Source organism: Nematostella vectensis, chromosome 9, assembly GCF_932526225.1.
Source record: "Nematostella vectensis chromosome 9, jaNemVect1.1, whole genome shotgun sequence".
Taxonomy (NCBI): Eukaryota; Metazoa; Cnidaria; class Anthozoa; order Actiniaria; family Edwardsiidae; genus Nematostella; species Nematostella vectensis.
Genome location: NC_064042.1, coordinates 16,501,830 through 16,520,572, shown reverse-complemented (window position 1 = coordinate 16,520,572; position 18,743 = coordinate 16,501,830). Strand labels below are relative to the sequence as shown.

The 18,743-nt window shown below is 42.8% G+C and overlaps 2 protein-coding genes across 14 annotated transcripts in view; one reads left to right on the top strand and one right to left on the bottom strand.

The window, feature by feature from the left end:
* The window catches only part of LOC5502205, a 40,769-nt gene extending 23,658 nt beyond the window's left edge, over positions 1-17,111 (top strand). For 6 of the 7 annotated variants that reach the window (XM_048732663.1, XM_048732667.1, XM_048732665.1 and 3 more), the window contains 15 exons: positions 59-167; positions 918-982; positions 1,775-1,819; positions 2,190-2,317; positions 2,530-2,614; positions 2,746-2,787; positions 2,935-3,233; positions 4,069-4,327; positions 4,741-5,652; positions 5,981-6,065; positions 6,223-6,336; positions 6,586-6,650; positions 7,609-7,690; positions 14,214-14,252; positions 15,209-17,111. In XM_048732663.1, coding sequence (XP_048588620.1) covers positions 59-167; positions 918-982; positions 1,775-1,819; positions 2,190-2,317; positions 2,530-2,614; positions 2,746-2,787; positions 2,935-3,233; positions 4,069-4,327; positions 4,741-5,652; positions 5,981-6,065; positions 6,223-6,336; positions 6,586-6,650; positions 7,609-7,690; positions 14,214-14,244 — 2,321 coding nt within the window. In that variant the 3' untranslated portion in view covers positions 14,245-14,252; positions 15,209-17,111. The remainder of the gene's footprint in view (positions 1-58; positions 168-917; positions 983-1,774; positions 1,820-2,189; positions 2,318-2,529; positions 2,615-2,745; positions 2,788-2,934; positions 3,234-4,068; positions 4,328-4,740; positions 5,653-5,980; positions 6,066-6,222; positions 6,337-6,585; positions 6,651-7,608; positions 7,691-14,213; positions 14,253-15,208) is intronic. The other variant, XM_048732664.1, reaches the window with a different exon arrangement.
* A 161-nt stretch (positions 17,112-17,272) lies between these two features.
* The window catches only part of LOC5502691 (nuclear factor related to kappa-B-binding protein), a 69,691-nt gene continuing 68,220 nt past the window's right edge, over positions 17,273-18,743 (bottom strand). For 4 of the 7 annotated variants that reach the window (XM_048732673.1, XM_048732670.1, XM_048732674.1 and 1 more), the window contains 2 exons: positions 17,608-17,685; positions 17,273-17,478 (listed from right to left, as the gene is read on the bottom strand). In XM_048732673.1, coding sequence (XP_048588630.1) covers positions 17,628-17,685 — 58 coding nt within the window. In that variant the 3' untranslated portion in view covers positions 17,273-17,478; positions 17,608-17,627. The remainder of the gene's footprint in view (positions 17,479-17,607; positions 17,686-18,743) is intronic. The other 3 variants (XM_048732672.1, XM_048732675.1, XM_048732676.1) reach the window with 1 other exon arrangement.

Below are 18,743 nucleotides of genomic sequence, written 5' to 3'. Positions count from 1 at the left end.
GTCATCCCCTGCTGTTGTGTGAAATCAATGAGTCACTAATGTTTCCACGCGTTCACAGGAAACATCAGCCCCTACTGCATCATCTCCACAGGAAACCCGCATCAGCGCAAGAGGACCAGTTTGTTGAAGGATACCCATAATCCTTTTTGGAACGAGTACTTTGCTCTGTAAGTCGCATTTGTTTTACTTCTTGACACACATGGAAAACAATTGGGCAAATGGAAATATAATAAACGCATGCAAACAATTGAGTAAATGGCAAAATAAGAGACGCGTAAAAACAATTGGGAAAATGGCAAAATAAGAGACGCATACAAACGATTGGGTAAATGGCAACGCTTACTTATGCGCTATAGGAAAATACCTCCAAAAGGACAAGGAAAAGCAATAGTACTTGAGGCGAAGCACGAAACTGGTGTGGATTCTAGAGTGCCTGGAATAGAGGCGTGAGGTGAGGGGAATGTCAATAGTCCCTGGAAAAGAGGCGAATGTGAAAGAGTCTTGAAAACGTGCTTGAAAGAGGGGTAAAGCAGGGTTGAGGGTCGAACGAGGGTGAAGGTTGAAAGAGGTTTGAAGGCTGAAAGAGGGGAGAAGGTTGATTGAGGGGTGAAGGTTGAAAGAGGGTTGAGGGTTAAAAAAGGGGAAATGGTTAAAAGAGGGTAGAAGGTTGGAAGAGGGATAAAGGTTAAAAGAGGGTTGAGAGTCGAAAAAGGGTTGAGGGTTGAAAGATGGGAGAAGGTTGAAAGAGGGGTGAAGGTTGAGAGAGGGGAGAAGGTTGAAAGAGGTTGAAGGTTGAAAAAGGGCTGAAGGTTGAAAAGAGAGAGGTAAGGTAGAAAGTTAGAAAGATGGGTGAAAGGTTGAAAGAAAGGGTAAAGGTTGGAGTTTGATTTGATGCCTTTTAATCCTGTTCATTGCAGCGACATCAACTCCAAGACGCGCGAGCTTACGATTGACATATACGACTACGAAAGGACACCTTCGGGTAATCACCCAACTAACACGCGGAGGGGGGGGGGGGGGGTAGTACGAGCATAGGAAGGGGGGGGATAACACCGCCTGTCAGTTATATACAAAGATAGAGTAAAAGTGTTTAGAAAGATGAACCTGGTATTTAACAATTCTACCTCGGGGACGATTGAACTATGATTTATTGCTTGCAATAGCACATTGGCTGTAGTCGAAGGAATTTTTAACACTAAGAGATAACATTAAAAAACAAAGATAGTTTCAGATACCTAGATGCTGTGATTTCTTCTGTCAACTGTCAAGCCATTTGGTTGACGTTTCCTTTTTAGCACGCTCGAACAATACCCGTTTTAATTTGCTGACGGTCAGTTATTGTCTTGTTACCAACAATAAAGCCGGAAGTATAAACCGATCAGTTGACTTGTGAATGGTGATGGTATCTAATGGTGATGGCATCTAATGGTGATGGTATCTAATGGTGATGGTATCTAATGGTGATGGCATCTAATGGTGATGGTATCTAATGGTGATGGCGTCTAATGGTGATGGTATCTGATGGTGATGGTATCTAATGGTGATGGTATCTAATGGTGATGGTATCTTATGGTGATGGTATCTAATGGTGATGGTATCTTATGGTGATGGTATCTAATGGTGATGGCATCTAATGGTGATGGTATCTAATGGTGATGGTATCTAATGGTGATGGTATCTAATGGTGATGGTATCTAATGGTGATGGTATCTAATGGTGATGTTTTCTAATGGTGATGGTATCTAACGGTGATGGTGTATGTCGTTTACTTCAGATGTCAACCATCACATGGATGATCATGAGCTGACCCAAGAGCAAGGTAGGCTTGTCAAATAGCGTCTTGTCACGTCCTCCCAATTACAATAAGTTTGTTGTTATGATAATGTGATAAACACTGAGCTGTTGAGCGTCCCGGTATCATAAACTAAGGCTTTTGGTTACGAAATAATACCAAATTAGCATGATAATTGCTTAGTTAGCTGGTCAAAGTTATTTTATTTAGGTACCTAGCGGGATAAAGCTAACATATACTACATAAGGATGCGAACTATGATTGGTTGATTTCCAGTACAGTCTTCAAATTAAGCAATTGGTAGTTCCCACATTCATAGTCTTACAAGTGGAGACACCAGATTTTGACTAAGGTTATGAAAGGTGAGGCGATTGTAACAGCTTTTTTTATGCTGCAGATGATTTTCTGGGTCAGGTGATAGTACCGCTGAGCACAGTAAACAGGGACCAGACATGTCGCCTTGTTCTTCCTATCTTACCCCGAACCAACAAGTGCGACTATGTCAGCGGAGAGCTCAGTCTAGAGGTGCGCGCGTCAATGACTCATGCACCCATTTTTATACTATAAACAATGCACCATTTAGTCATTTGTGAAGGTATGATTTTTATTTCTGGAATAGCTAAGCTGGTATATTGCTGACTTTATTCAATGATTTCTTTAATAGATTGGTAATTTGTACAGAACACACACAAAAAGCTGTTTTCCGGGAGATATTGATATCATTTGGTATTATGCAGTTCGACTTTGATAAAGATGGAAAAGTGATTGACAAGAAGTTACCGCTGGTTGAGACAGCACTTGCGAAGGCTCAAGAGAATCCCGGTAACAACCCGACCTTTTGAATTGTGTTTTCATTTATTTTTTTATTTAATATATATATTTTTTAATTTCTAAGGACCTAGTCGATACTTTTGCACAATCTGTGATAACGCTTGGTTGTGTTAATATTACAGTAGTTGAGGATACCTTTATCGCCGCAGAATCTACAAAAGCCGGTAAGTTAAGAACCGGTCACAGGTAATAGTTTTTTAAATGATCGTGCAAAAATGGCTCATTAATGCCATGCTTCTCACCTAGAAGCGATTTATCTTCGTTAAAGACAATAAATTAGAAATTGAATTGAAGTTTGTTTTCATTTATAGAGGTAGAACCGGAACTGGAATCGGTGAAACTGGAAGCAGAAACAAACGGTCCTCCTTCATCGGTACGAAGCTTTGCTGCAGCTTACTCCTACTCGCTTGACAAACGTTACATGGAAACGAGTCTCGACGAGCTAGCTTTTGAGATCGAGGCTTACGAGGCCGAGTCACGTGGTGAGACAAAACCAAGTGATGTCATTGATGAGACGGATGAAGCTGCAGAGAGACTAGTAACGATGGATCCGGTGTTTGAGACAACGGAAGTAGTCGAGGAGGCTCAAGAACCTACTCCAGACCCAGAGGTATATAAGCACTATAATAAGGACCTGCCTTAGAACGAGAGGTATATAAGCACTATACTAAGGACCTGCCTTAGAACCAGATGTATATAAGCACTATAAAAGGACCTACTCCAAAGCCAGAGGTATATAAGCACTATAATAAGGACCTACCTCAGACCCAGAGGTATATTAGCACTATAATGAGGACCTACTCCAGACCCAGAGGTATATTAGCACTATAAAAGGACCTACTCCAGACCCAGAGGAATATTAGCACTATAATATGGACCTACTCCAGACCCAGAGGTATATTAGCACTATAATGAGGACCTACTCAAGACCCAGAGGTATATAAGCACTATAAAGGACCTACTCCAGACCCAGAGGTACATTAGCACTATAATATCGACTTACTCCAGACCCAGAGGTATATTAGCACTATAATGAGGACCTACTCCAGACCCAGAGGTATATTAGCACTATAAAAGGACCTACTCCAGACCCAGAGGTATATTAGCACTATAATATGGACCTACTCCAGACCCAGAGGTATATTAGCACTATAATGAGGACCTACTCAAGACCCAGAGGTATATAAGCACTATAAAAGGACCTACTCCAGACCCAAGGGTATATTAGCACTATAATATGGACCTACTCCAGACCCAGAGGTATATTAGCACTGTAATGAGGACCTACTCCAGACCCAGAGGTATATTAGCACTATAATAAGGACCTACTCAAGACCCAGAGGTATGTAAGCACTATTATAAGGACCTGCCTCGGAACCAGAAGTATATAAGAACTATAACAATATGGGGATTTCCTCCAAAGGTCACACGTTATTGATTTTCAGAAACTACAAAAAGAATTATGCAGCGAAGAGAAATCAGATGAAGCAAAGCTGGAAACGGTGAACAAGACCGAAGAGGTCAATACATCGGAAGAGCCAGAAGCCAGTGGTACACCAGAACCAAAACTGCGCACCAAGAAGTCATTTGCTTCCAAGTTTAAGAAACGTCCGAAGAGTACAGCGGACATGGACAAGATAGAAGATGAGACAGGAGAGAACAACCGCCACTCTTACCATCCTGGGGACACCATCGAGGAGACAGGTGAGTGCCGCAATAGCTCAGTGCTAAGGGCTTCGTCTCTCTCAAGCAAGAGAACCGGGGTTCGAACCTAGGTCAGGTCAACTTGGGATTTTTTCGGAGGTGTAATAACTCTACAATGGAGACTGGGAATCCTTGTCTTCTGGCAAGGACAATAAGCCGGACGTTACGCCGGAGGTTCCGTCTGTCATTGCACATCATTAAATTGTAGTATTGGGGGACGTTAAAACCTTGTGTAGACGCTGGCCCGTGGTAACATCTCTAGTGACAATGCTCAAACACTAAACTGCGCGGAATAATTCTTATACACACACAGACTAGTAAAGTCAGTTATATGTGAACCGCTATTGATCATGTCACGCGATGTTAAAGTACGCTATTCAAATACACTTTTCAACAACATTTAAATTGTTCAGGTGAAGAAGGAGGGGCAGGCATCAATCCCGAACCTAAATCAAAGATCAGGCGATCATTCAACATGAAGTTCAGACGGAGCAAGAAAGCAAGCGCGACAGAGGAGAACGACGAGAGGGAACAGGAGAACAAAGAGAAAAACAAAGTGGAGGAAGAGGAAAAGAAATCAGATAATGAAGAAACGACACCAGATCCACCCAAGTCAAGGTTTGGAAAATTCAAATGGGCGAGAAAGGACGACAAGAAGGATGAAGGTGATTCAGGCGAACATGAAAACGAATCAGAGAAAGCTGAAGACAAAAATGAAAAACCAGCTGAACCAACTAAAGAAGGTGTGCCTGCTGAAGCAAAACTGTCCAAGTCGAGACTTAGTAAGTTCAAAAAGAGAAAAGCAGATAAAGAGCATGAAAAAGTTGAGAAAAAGGAAGAAGACAAGGACACAAGTAAGCCCTTGTTCGGTAAGCTTAGGAAAAAGGCAGGGGACAAAGAGATGAACGACGGTGAAGCGAAACAAGAGAAAGCAACGGAGATTAAGAATGAAAAAGATGGCTCAAAGGAAGATGATAAGGAGGAAGAAGAAAAGAGCGAACAGATAAGGGATAAGAAAGAAGACGCTGTGGTGAATGAAGACAAACAAGAACTAGAAAAACAGCAACAAGCAGAGACACAAGCAACACCAGAAAAAGCGGAAAAACTTGAGACACTTGATGAGAATGCTGAGGCAGAACCCGCGGGGGAGAAACCAACACCAAGACTAAGGAAGTTCAACCTTAAATTTGGCCGACAGCGGCCAATGAGTATGAGTGCATTTGACAAACAGAAGCCCGGTACTAGCGCTAACGACGACACCAAGCAAGACGAGAGAGTGCGGCATTCGTACCACGCGGGAGACTTGTCTGAGCATGCGCCACTAAGTAAGTCTAATCGGTGAAACTTCAACGCAAACTGCAAATGGCGACTAGCAAAAGGCAGTTCTACAACCGAAAGGTACCATGTGTCTCTACATTATTTGAAAAATGCAAAAATATGTACGATCTTCGAATAACATAAACAATGTTAGAGTCCATCAATGTATGGTTCTGGATCCTTTGAATTATATTTATGTCTTCAAACTTGCAAGAGATTAATACCCCAACACCTTAACGGTCTTATCTTAATCCAAGAGTAAGCCTAAATAAAAAATTCTATGAAATTGCTACTGTCTGATTTCTTTTTATAGTATGGTTTTATATATTTTTCCAGGTCGAAGTCAAACGTCGTTGTTGAGCTACTCACCCAATCCAAACTCCACGCTTATCATTGAGACCTCGGACAAAGGACAAAAAACGTAAGCATTGAGCTCCTTCAACTCGTAAAATAATATGACAATTAGCATGATTATAACCTGAAAACGTTTACGCCGAGTATCCCCCACATCCCTTTAAGTCCATGTTACCCTTGCTGACAGAATGAATTCTCACGAACTCTGGTTATATTTTGTACAGGTATTACCACATTCCCCAGGCCATGGCAAAACGAGGAACCTACGAGCAAAAGGGCGTCAAATACCATGTGTACAATGAACACATGTTCCGTGCCGACCATTTAGGAGAGACAACGTACGTATTGACCATTCAACAAACAGGCGAAATGAACATAAGAATATTGATCACGTAGCGATCGCATATCCCTTTCTGATCATGCAGAAGAAACGAACGTTAGTTTATAGATTATGTGGCGATCACATGTTTCGTAAATAGTGGGACAAAAGTGATTTTTTTACATACCTTAAATGTGAATTTGTTTTATTGTATACTAGAATGACATAAATAATTAGCAAAACGTCTCTTTTTGCGTTCATTTTGTAGGGAATGCGCTGTCTGCGCCAAATCAATTATTCGCAAACCCGGCAAACAAGCATATAGGTGCAAAGGTGAGGTTTGAACATTAAACTCACATAACTCATAATCATCATCATCATGATCATTATCATCATCATTATTATCATTGATATGTCTGTTCAACAAACGCTTTCCCTTTAAAGTATTCTAAAAAGTCGTTAACTATGTAAGATATCTGTGCATATCGACATGCTTTGAGACGAGTAGATGATTATTATTATTATTATTATTATTATTATTATTATTATTATTATTATTATTATTATTATTATTATTATTATTATTATTATTATTATTATGTGCTAGATTATAAATTTTACACATCCAAAATCTATTTATACTGACAGGACTAACACCATGGACACTAATTAATAATACATAGATTTAGGCACTACCATAAAGCGGAGCTCCAAACCAAACCTTTGCTTATTTTCGTTCAATAATTTCGAAAGCAAGCTTTGAGATTGCTTGCGATGTTACCGCTACGTCACACATCACTGGACCATTTTCTTGAACTACATGGCATCTTTTAAGTTTGGTTGCCTGACGATGCTTCTACCATGATATACTAAATTTTTTGTGTCGTCATCGATGACCTCACACAAAACGTGACCATTCTGTATTTTTTGCTAAATCTTAACGCACGGAATTGTACTCACACTTTTTCTATTCTCGTTCTCACACTTCAGAAGCCGAAATGTTAGATTTTTAATAATAAACTTTCCATGCAATGACAGGAGTTTTTTTTAGTTTGGGGACTCCAGCGATACGAAGCAAGAACACGATTCAACTCTGTTCGTGTTTTTATCATGTTTTGTTGTCTTTCGATAATGGTGCCAAAGTTCAAATCTCACTCAAAAGCTTGTGCAGGGTTGTTGACGTCATAACGCTCGACCAAGCAAAAACGTTTGCCCGACAGACGTAACGCTTATAATAGTATAGATTGCTGTGGTTGTTGTTGTTAATTTTATGATTGCTGTTCTCATTTAGACTGCAAAATGACGTGCCACAAGAAATGTCACAGTCAGACGACAGTTATCTGTTCCTCTAGCACAATCAAGACGCTCGAGATGTAAGTGTAAACTAAACAAACCCCCCTCCATGTCCCCTCAACACGTTAGGGTAAACTAAACAACCCCCTCCATGTCCCCTCAACACGTAAGTGTAAACTAAGCAACCCCCATCATGTCCCCTCAACACGTAAGTGTAAACTAAACAACCCCCTCCATGTCCCCTCAACACGTTAGGGTAAACTAAACAAACCCCCCTCCATGTCCCCTCAACACGTTAGGGTAAACTAAACAACCCCCTCCATGTCCCCTCAACACGTTAGGGTAAACTAAACAACCCCCTCCATGTCCCCTCAACACGTAAGTGTAAACTAAACAACCCCCTCCATGTCCCCTCAACACGTTAGGGTAAACTAAACAACCCCCTCCATGTCCCCTCAACACGTAAGTGTAAACTAAGCAACCCCCATCATGTCCCCTCAACACGTAAGTGTAAACTAAACAACCCCCATCATGTCCCCTCAACACGTTAGGGTAAACTAAACAACCCCCTCCATGTCCCCTCAACATGTAAGTGTAAACTAAACAAACCCTTCCATGTCCCCTCAACACGTAAGTGTAAACTAAACAACCCCTTCCATGTCCCCTCGACACGTAAGTGTAAGCTAAACAACCCCCTCCATGTCCCCTCGACACGTAAGTGTGAGCTAAGCAGCCCCCTCCATGTCCCCTCAACACGTACGTGTAAACTAAATAACGCCCTCCATGTCCCCTCAACACGTAAGTGTAAGCTAAACAACCCCCTCCATGTCCCCTCGACACGTAAGTGTAAACTAAACAACCCCCTCCATGTCCCCTCAACACGTAAGTGTAAACTAAACAACCCCCTCCACGTCCCCTCAACACGTAAGTGTAAACTGAACAACCCCTCCATGTCCCCTCGACACGTAAGTGTAAACTAAACAACCCCCTCCATGTCCCCTCAACACGTAAGTGTAAACTAAACAACCCCCTCCATGTCCCCTCAACACGTAAGTGTAAACTAAACAACCCCCTCCATGTCCCCTCAACACGTAAGTGTAAACTAAACAACCCCCTCCATGTCCCCTCAACACGTAAGTGTAAACTAAATAACCCCCTCCATGTCCCCATCGACACGTAAGTGTAAATTAAGCAACCCCCTACATGTCCCCTCAACACGTAAGTGTAAACTAAGCAACCCCCTCCATGTCCCCTCGACACGTAAGTGTAAACTAAGCAACCCCCTCCATGTCCCCTCGACACATAAGTGTAAACTAAGCAACCCCCTCCATGTCCCCTCAACACGTAAGTGTAAGCTAAACAACCCCCTCCATGTCCCCTCAACACGTAAGTGTAAACTGAACAACCCCCTCCATGTCCCCTCAACACGTAAGTGTAAACAAAGCAACCCCCTCCATGTCCCCTCGACACGTAAGTGTAAACTAAACAACCCCCTCCATGTCCCCTCAACACGTAAGTGTAAACTAAACAACCCCCTCCATGTCCCCTCAACACGTAAGTGTAAACTAAGCAACCCCCATCATGTCCCCTCAACACGTAAGTGTAAACTAAACAACCCCCATCATGTCCCCTCAACACGTAAGTGTAAACTAAACAACCCCCTCCATGTCCCCTCAACACGTAAGTGTAAACTAAGCAACCCCCTCCATGTCCCCTCAACACGTAAGTGTAAACTAAACAACCCTCTCCATGTCCCCCTCGACACGTAAGTGTAAACTAAACAACCCCCTCCATGTCCCCTCAACACGTAAGTGTAAACAAAGCAACCCCCTCCATGTCCCCTCGACACGTAAGTGTAAACTAAACAACCCCCTCCATGTCCCCTCAACACGTAAGTGTAAACTAAACAACCCCCTCCATGTCCCCTCAACACGTAAGTGTAAACTAAGCAACCCCCATCATGTCCCCTCAACACGTAAGTGTAAACTAAACAACCCCCATCATGTCCCCTCAACACGTAAGTGTAAACTAAGCAACCCCCTCCATGTCCCCTCAACACGTAAGTGTAAACTAAACAACCCCCTCCATGTCCCCTCAACACGTAAGTGTAAACTAAACAACCCCCTCCATGTCCCCTCAACACGTAAGTGTAAACTAAATAACGCCCTCCATGTCCCCTCAACACTCAAGTGTAAACTGAACAACCCCCTCCATGTCCCCTCAACACGTAAGTGTAAACTGAATAACGCCTTCCATGTCCCCTCAACACGTAAGTGTAAGCTAAACAACCCCCTACATGTTCCCTCGACACGTAAGTGTAAACTAAACAACCCCCTCCATGTCCCCTCGACACGTAAGTGTAAGCTAAGCAACCCCCTCCATGTCCCCTCAACACGTAAGTGTAAACTAAGTAACCCCCTCCATGTCCCTTCAACACGTAAGTGTAAGCTAAACAACCCACTCCATGTCCCCTCGACACGTAAGTGTAAACTAAACAACCCCCTCCATGTCCCCTCAACACGTAAGTGTAAACTAAACAACCCCCTCCATGTCCCCTCAACACGTAAGTGTAAACTAAACAACCCCCTCTATGTCCCCTCAACACGTAAGTGTAAACTAAATAACGCCCTCCATGTCCCCTCAACACGTAAGTGTAAACTAAGCAACCCCCTCCATGTCCCCTCAACACGTAAGTGTAAACTAAATAACGCCTTCCATGTCCCCTCAACACGTAAGTGTAAGCTAAACAACCCCCTCCATGTCCCCTCGACACGTAAGTGTAAGCTAAGCAACCCCCTCCATGTCCCCTCAACACGTAAGTGTAAACTGAATAACGCCCTCCATGTCCCCTCAACACGTAAGTGTAAACTAAATAACGCCCTCCATGTCCCCTCAACACGTAAGTGTAAACAAAGCAACCCCCTCCATGTCCCCTCAACACGTAAGTGTAAACTAAACAACCCCCTCCATGTCCCCATCGACACGTAAGTGTAAATTAAGCAACCCCCTCCATGTCCCCTCAACACGTAAGTGTAAACTAAATAACCCCCTCCATGTCCCCTCAACACGTAAGTGTAAACTAAATAACCCCCTCCATGTCCCCTCAACACGTAAGTGTAAACTAAACAACCCCCTCCATGTCCCCTCAACACGTAAGTGTAAACTAAACAACCCCCTCCATGTCCCCTCAACACGTAAGTGTAAACTAAATAACCCCCTCCATGTCCCCATCGACACGTAAGTGTAAATTAAGCAACCCCCTACATGTCCCCTCAACACGTAAGTGTAAACTAAGCAACCCCCTCCATGTCCCCTCGACACGTAAGTGTAAACTAAGCAACCCCCTCCATGTCCCCTCGACACATAAGTGTAAACTAAGCAACCCCCTCCATGTCCCCTTAGCACGTAAGTGTAAGCTAAACAACCCCCTCCATGTCCCCTCAACAAGTAAGTGTAAACTGAACAACCCCCTCCATGTCCCCTCAACACGTAAGTGTAAACAAAGCAACCCCCTCCATGTCCCCTCGACACGTAAGTGTAAACTAAACAACCCCCTCCATGTCCCCTCAACACGTAAGTGTAAACTAAACAACCCCCTCCATGTCCCCTCAACACGTAAGTGTAAACTAAACAACCCCCTCCATGTCCCCTCAACACGTAAGTGTAAACTAAGCAACCCCCATCATGTCCCCTCAACACGTAAGTGTAAACTAAACAACCCCCATCATGTCCCCTCAACACGTAAGTGTAAACTAAACAACCCCCTCCATGTCCCCTCAACACGTAAGTGTAAACTAAGCAACCCCCTCCATGTCCCCTCAACACGTAAGTGTAAACTAAACAACCCTCTCCATGTCCCCCTCGACACGTAAGTGTAAACTAAACAACCCCCTCCATGTCCCCTCAACACGTAAGTGTAAACAAAGCAACCCCCTCCATGTCCCCTCGACACGTAAGTGTAAACTAAACAACCCCCTCCATGTCCCCTCAACACGTAAGTGTAAACTAAACAACCCCCTCCATGTCCCCTCAACACGTAAGTGTAAACTAAGCAACCCCCATCATGTCCCCTCAACACGTAAGTGTAAACTAAACAACCCCCATCATGTCCCCTCAACACGTAAGTGTAAACTAAGCAACCCCCTCCATGTCCCCTCAACACGTAAGTGTAAACTAAACAACCCCCTCCATGTCCCCTCAACACGTAAGTGTAAACTAAACAACCCCCTCCATGTCCCCTCAACACGTAAGTGTAAACTAAATAACGCCCTCCATGTCCCCTCAACACTCAAGTGTAAACTGAACAACCCCCTCCATGTCCCCTCAACACGTAAGTGTAAACTGAATAACGCCTTCCATGTCCCCTCAACACGTAAGTGTAAGCTAAACAACCCCCTACATGTTCCCTCGACACGTAAGTGTAAACTAAACAACCCCCTCCATGTCCCCTCGACACGTAAGTGTAAGCTAAGCAACCCCCTCCATGTCCCCTCAACACGTAAGTGTAAACTAAGTAACCCCCTCCATGTCCCTTCAACACGTAAGTGTAAGCTAAACAACCCCCTCCATGTCCCCTCGACACGTAAGTGTAAACTAAACAACCCCCTCCATGTCCCCTCAACACGTAAGTGTAAACTAAACAACCCCCTCCATGTCCCCTCAACACGTAAGTGTAAACTAAACAACCCCCTCTATGTCCCCTCAACACGTAAGTGTAAACTAAATAACGCCCTCCATGTCCCCTCAACACGTAAGTGTAAACTAAGCAACCCCCTCCATGTCCCCTCAACACGTAAGTGTAAACTAAATAACGCCTTCCATGTCCCCTCAACACGTAAGTGTAAGCTAAACAACCCCCTCCATGTCCCCTCGACACGTAAGTGTAAGCTAAGCAACCCCCTCCATGTCCCCTCAACACGTAAGTGTAAACTGAATAACGCCCTCCATGTCCCCTCAACACGTAAGTGTAAACTAAATAACGCCCTCCATGTCCCCTCAACACGTAAGTGTAAACAAAGCAACCCCCTCCATGTCCCCTCAACACGTAAGTGTAAACTAAACAACCCCCTCCATGTCCCCATCGACACGTAAGTGTAAATTAAGCAACCCCCTCCATGTCCCCTCAACACGTAAGTGTAAACTAAATAACCCCCTCCATGTCCCCTCAACACGTAAGTGTAAACTAAATAACCCCCTCCATGTCCCCTCAACACGTAAGTGTAAACTAAACAACCCCCTCCATGTCCCCTCAACACGTAAGTGTAAACTAAACAACCCCCTCCATGTCCCCTCAACACGTAAGTGTAAACTAAATAACCCCCTCCATGTCCCCATCGACACGTAAGTGTAAATTAAGCAACCCCCTACATGTCCCCTCAACACGTAAGTGTAAACTAAGCAACCCCCTCCATGTCCCCTCGACACGTAAGTGTAAACTAAGCAACCCCCTCCATGTCCCCTCGACACATAAGTGTAAACTAAGCAACCCCCTCCATGTCCCCTTAGCACGTAAGTGTAAGCTAAACAACCCCCTCCATGTCCCCTCAACAAGTAAGTGTAAACTGAACAACCCCCTCCATGTCCCCTCAACACGTAAGTGTAAACAAAGCAACCCCCTCCATGTCCCCTCGACACGTAAGTGTAAACTAAACAACCCCCTCCATGTCCCCTCAACACGTAAGTGTAAACTAAACAACCCCCTCCATGTCCCCTCAACACGTAAGTGTAAACTAAACAACCCCCTCCATGTCCCCTCAACACGTAAGTGTAAACTAAGCAACCCCCATCATGTCCCCTCAACACGTAAGTGTAAACTAAACAACCCCCATCATGTCCCCTCAACACGTAAGTGTAAACTGAACAACCCCCTCCATGTCCCCTCAACACGTAAGTGTAAACTAAACAACCCCCTCCATGTCCCTTCAACACGTAAGTGTAAACTAAACAACCCCCTCCATGTCCCCTCAACACGTAAGTGTAAACTAAGCAACCCCCATCATGTCCCCTCAACACGTAAGTGTAAACTAAACAACCCCCATCATGTCCCCTCAACACGTAAGTGTAAACTAAACAACCCCCTCCATGTCCCCCTCGACACGTAAGTGTAAACTAAACAACCCCCTCCATGTCCCCCTCGACACGTAAGTGTAAACTAAACAACCCCCTCCATGTCCCCCCCTCGACACGTAAGTGTAAACTAAACAACCCCCTCCATGTCCCCTCAACACGTAAGTGTAAACTAAGCAACCCCCTCCATGTCCCCTCAACACGTAAGTGTAAACTGAACAACCCCCTCCATGTCCCCTCAACACGTAAGTGTAAACTGAACAACCCCCTCCATGTCCCCTCAACACGTAAGTGTAAACTAAATAACGCCTTCCATGTCCCCTCAACACGTAAGTGTAAACTAAACAACCCCCATCATGTCCCCTCAACACGCAAGTGTAAACTAAACAACCCCTCCACGATCCCCTCAAAACCGGCCACACCTGGGGGGCAGGCAGTTACTTGGCCCATCAATCAGCTACGTTTTACTGAATTGTTAGAAATGATAGGTAAACATCATGCGTAGACTAATAGAAAATCTTGTTTTCTTCTCTGCAGTAAAGATGCGCCTAACATTGTCGGTAATTAAACTAACAGGTAGGATCACTAACAAGAAATAACCAAATAATTCATCAATAATGCAGGGCATGGTACAATGGTTGAAATAAATGAATGCATATCGCGCGAGATAACGAATCGGGTAGGCTGATGGTGATAATTATGGTGATGTTAATGATGATGTTGACAATAATAATAAATGAATGAATAACAAACGAGTTAACTAATCATTTCGGCTGATGATGGTGATAATGATTATGATGATGGTGAAAATGATAAAAATGAATATGGAGAGAGCTAACGATCGGTTTGGCTAACACGGTCAAATTATAATGAGGTTGATTTTCTGAATCCTAATTCATTTGGATTCGAGTTCTTAGTTCCCAAAATGATAGTGCTACAAGTATATAGAATTGCGCCAGAATACTATTTTGTGGTGGCCTTAATTATATTCGATTATTTCATGTTTCAAAAACAAAGAGAAATGAAATGAACAATGAAATAAGTAAATTGTTTTCTCAAAACAAAATGTTTTTTTGTTTTCTCAGAACATCATCGCAGATAATTTATTCCTTTTCAGTTTTAGGAAAACATGGTCATTATGTCATAAGAGGACGACCGCAAAAGGCTTATCTGATGCAAATTATCCTTTTCTGTTTTTAGATAAGCATTGTTATTTTTGAAATATTTAAGCGTCATCGTATATTTTATTCAGCTGGTTGCTTTAGAGACTTCTAGTATAGCTTCCCTTGTTTTTGTAAGGCCTAAAGCAAGCTTCGTTCTTTTCATGTGCGGTTAGAAATCCAAAGGAAATAAACATGAATCAATCAGATCGGTTGATCTGTAGCATTTGCATTCGGTTTCACATACCCGTACATGTACAGTAAATAGATTTATAAATAAAAAAAATGAATAAATAGATAATTAAATAAAGCCTTGTAAAAATACTAATGGATTTGTGGTAGGTCCTAACTCATGTTATCAATGATTCGTAGTGAGCGCTGTAAGAAGCATTGAAAGAAGAGAAGACTTGACGCCGTGCTCACCAGAAGCGGTCACAGGCAGACAAGTAACAAGTGGTACCTAGTTACTTAGGCCAGATACAAGTGGTACTGAGGTGCTTGTGTGAAGATGGTTTACAAGATTGGTGTGGACCGAGAGGAGCTTGAAAATATGGCAATGCGTATCAAAAAATCGTGGAAATAACATAAAACGAATAACGTGGAAATAACGAAAAAATATATAGTGATATCAGCAAAAAAAAAGATGTCAATGGACAAAGTGTTTTAATGGTCCTACTCTCTTGTATATCCAGTCGCAGTACTTTATAATCTTGATTATGTAACTCAGCTATGCTTACGGAAATCACGAGCTTATCTCTAACAAAAGAGAAAATTGAAGTCAATATTAATGTTAAAAATGCATGTGTGATAAATGTAAAATAGAAATGAAAAAAAAAAGGATATCATGGTCACGTGATATTCAGATCAAACGTAATGTTCTGAAGAGTCAGCCTAACCCGGTGGTGACTAGGTGCGAGTTTTTAGTCCAAATATTCTAGTGATTTCTTAGTCCACGTAGTCGAAAGACTTAAATAAATATAGCCGTAATAAATTACGGTAAATCCAGTTTCCTAAAACACGATAAAATCGATAATACATCACTTTATATTATTACTTATCACTTTTTCCATTCGTTTCGTAGCCGAGGCTACTCGTGGTTCGGATTTCCCGTGATTGTTCGTGTGATCTCAAGGACCGCGAGACAGGCCTTTTTAAGCCTAGTTCCCACGGCGTCATAACCATAATCGTAATCATAAGAAGGAAAAGGTACACATGCGCAATAGCAATTTTGAACGCCTGCAGATGCCCTGAACAGCGGGATTGCTACAAAATGGCGGGCGTGTACAGGAAGAGATTGCTTGTTTTGTTGTATTTACTTTGTGCAACGTCAGATAAAAAGGAGGAAGGCTACAAGAAACGTTGGAGTGTGCAGAAAAAGAAACGCCCAAGGCAAATAAGGCAATTAAAACTTATTCTGGTCGATTTGAAAACGATTTCACGATACCTACTATTTTTTTTATATCCAGCGTTCCTGTGACCGACTTCCAAGCTGAATCTTCTTTCATATCTTAAAATTCCGGGTGAGATCCCCATGTTAACGACTATGATTTAACGATTTACACGTATGATATAGCGTCATAGTCAAAATCATAGAAAAATGGAGTCTTTTCCATTTCTTATGATCTTGCTAATGATTGTGACTATGACAGAACGGTTCACAAGTCAGCCTCCTTATGACTACGACTATGATTGCGATTATGACACCGTTTGAACCAGGCTTAATAACCATGTGCGACGCGCGCTATCGTGGCCACCTTGAGAGTTCTGTTCAGAAAACCAATCGCGGAAGGTACAACCTGATATTCTGACGTTTGACATGTCATCATGATAAAATGACTTTTTTATGTTAAAACTTCACTAGCCAACCAGAGGCAAATAAATGCTTGAGTTCACACAAGAGTATGCCGATATTCTCCTCGCTTTATGCAGTGTTCTACATGCTGACTTTGTGTCAAATAAAACAGTGTTCATGCATGCTGACTTTGTGTCAACTAAAAAAGTGTTCTATATGCTGACTTTGTGTCAACTAAAAAAGTGTTCATGCATGCTGACTTTGTGTCAACTAAAACAGTGTTCATGCATGCTAGGTAACTACACCACGCACTCTAAGTAACGGCGTTTAGAGCTTGTAGCTTTGTTGCCATGAGATTTAGTTTATTTGACTTTTATTCTGGAATGTACCAGCTAATACCAGCATAAGGAGGCCATAAGGAGGCTGACGTGTACCAGCTCTAATTATAGATCCATGCAGTGCAATAAAACGTAGAAAAAATGGTGATTACTCTTCTTATGACCATTTTACTTTGAAAATGCAACCAACCCGCATTTTTTCTATAAAAACATATCTGGATTCTAGAATGCTCCTTCACCTCTAATCAGTGTCAGCTCTCCCGACCCCCCCCCCCCCCCCCCCTCTAACCATCATTAGATCTTTGGTAGAAGCTGCAGACTCCATTTATTCAATATGTTGAACTTATTAGCTTCTCACACATTTTGTTTCATGTCACATTAAAACATACATAAAACACAGACAGTCAACACACTTTTCGCGGAACAAAATTCCTGGCCTGGATCTGTCTAGTGAGGGCAGTAAGTTCTCCACGCTTAGTCCTAGTTGCCGTCATCACTTCCACTGTTCATACCTGACAAAGATAAACGTTAAATCATAGGAAGAGCAGATAAACGGGACTCCTCGTCATTTGCGCGATAGCTCGCGTGAACATGACAAGTGACCATATTAAATTCCATTCTAAAAGCTAGTAGAAGCCTACCCTCACTGCTCTCGTACCCATCATGCTCTTCGGCACTTACGTGGCCCTCCTCTTTGAAATTTGCCAGTGATTGGTACCCTGTGGTTAAGTAAATCAAAGAATTTTAAGAAGATGGGATTGAAGATAACCCAGAATAGTCTAAGGAAAGAGAAAACATACAAAAAGATGCAACAAACGCGAATATTAGGTTGGGTGACGCACAATAGCTTGACACAATACGGGTAACGCAACACTGTCGAAAAACAGAGTGAGGCAATACGGCACCGTGTGACAAAGTCACTTGGTCCCAAGTTTATTGTTCTCGCCCGAGCTGATTTAGCTGTACTTTGTGTTCTCACCTGTGCTGATTTAACTTTACTTGGTGTTCACACGTGTGCTAATTATACTGTACCTGGTGTTCTCACCTGTGCTGATTTAACTGTAATTGGTGTTCTCACCTGTGCTGATTTAACTGTACCTGGTGTTCTCGCCTGTGTTGATTTAACTGTACCTGGTGTTCTCACCTGTGCTGATTTAACTGTACTTGGTGTTCTCACCTGTGCTGATTTGAATGTACTTGATGTTCTCACCAGTGTCGATATGACTTTACTTGGTGTTCTCACCTGTGTTGATTTGACTGTACTTGGTGTTCTCACCTGTGCTGATTTGAATGTACTTGATGTTCTCACCAGTGTCGATATGACTTTACTTGGTGTTCTCACCTGTGCTGATTTAACTGTACCTGGTGTTCTCACCTGTGCTGATTTGAATGTACTTGATGTTCTCACCAGTGTGGATATGACTTTACTTGGTGTTCTCACCTGTGCTGATTTAACTGTACCTGGTGTTCTCACCTGTGCTGATGTAACTGTACCTGGTGTTTTCACCTGTGCTGATTTAACTGTACTTGGTGTTCTCACCTGTGCTGATTTAACTGTACCTGGTGTTCTCACCTGTGCTGATTTAACTGTACTTGGTGTTCTCACCTGTGTTGATTTAACTGTACTTGGTGTTCTCACCTGTGCTGATTTAACTGTACTTGGTGTTCTCACCTGTGCTGATTTAACTGTACCTGGTGTTCTCACCTGTGCTGATTTGACTGTACCTGGTGTTCTCACCTGTGCTGATTTAACTGTACTTGGTGTTCTCACCTGTGC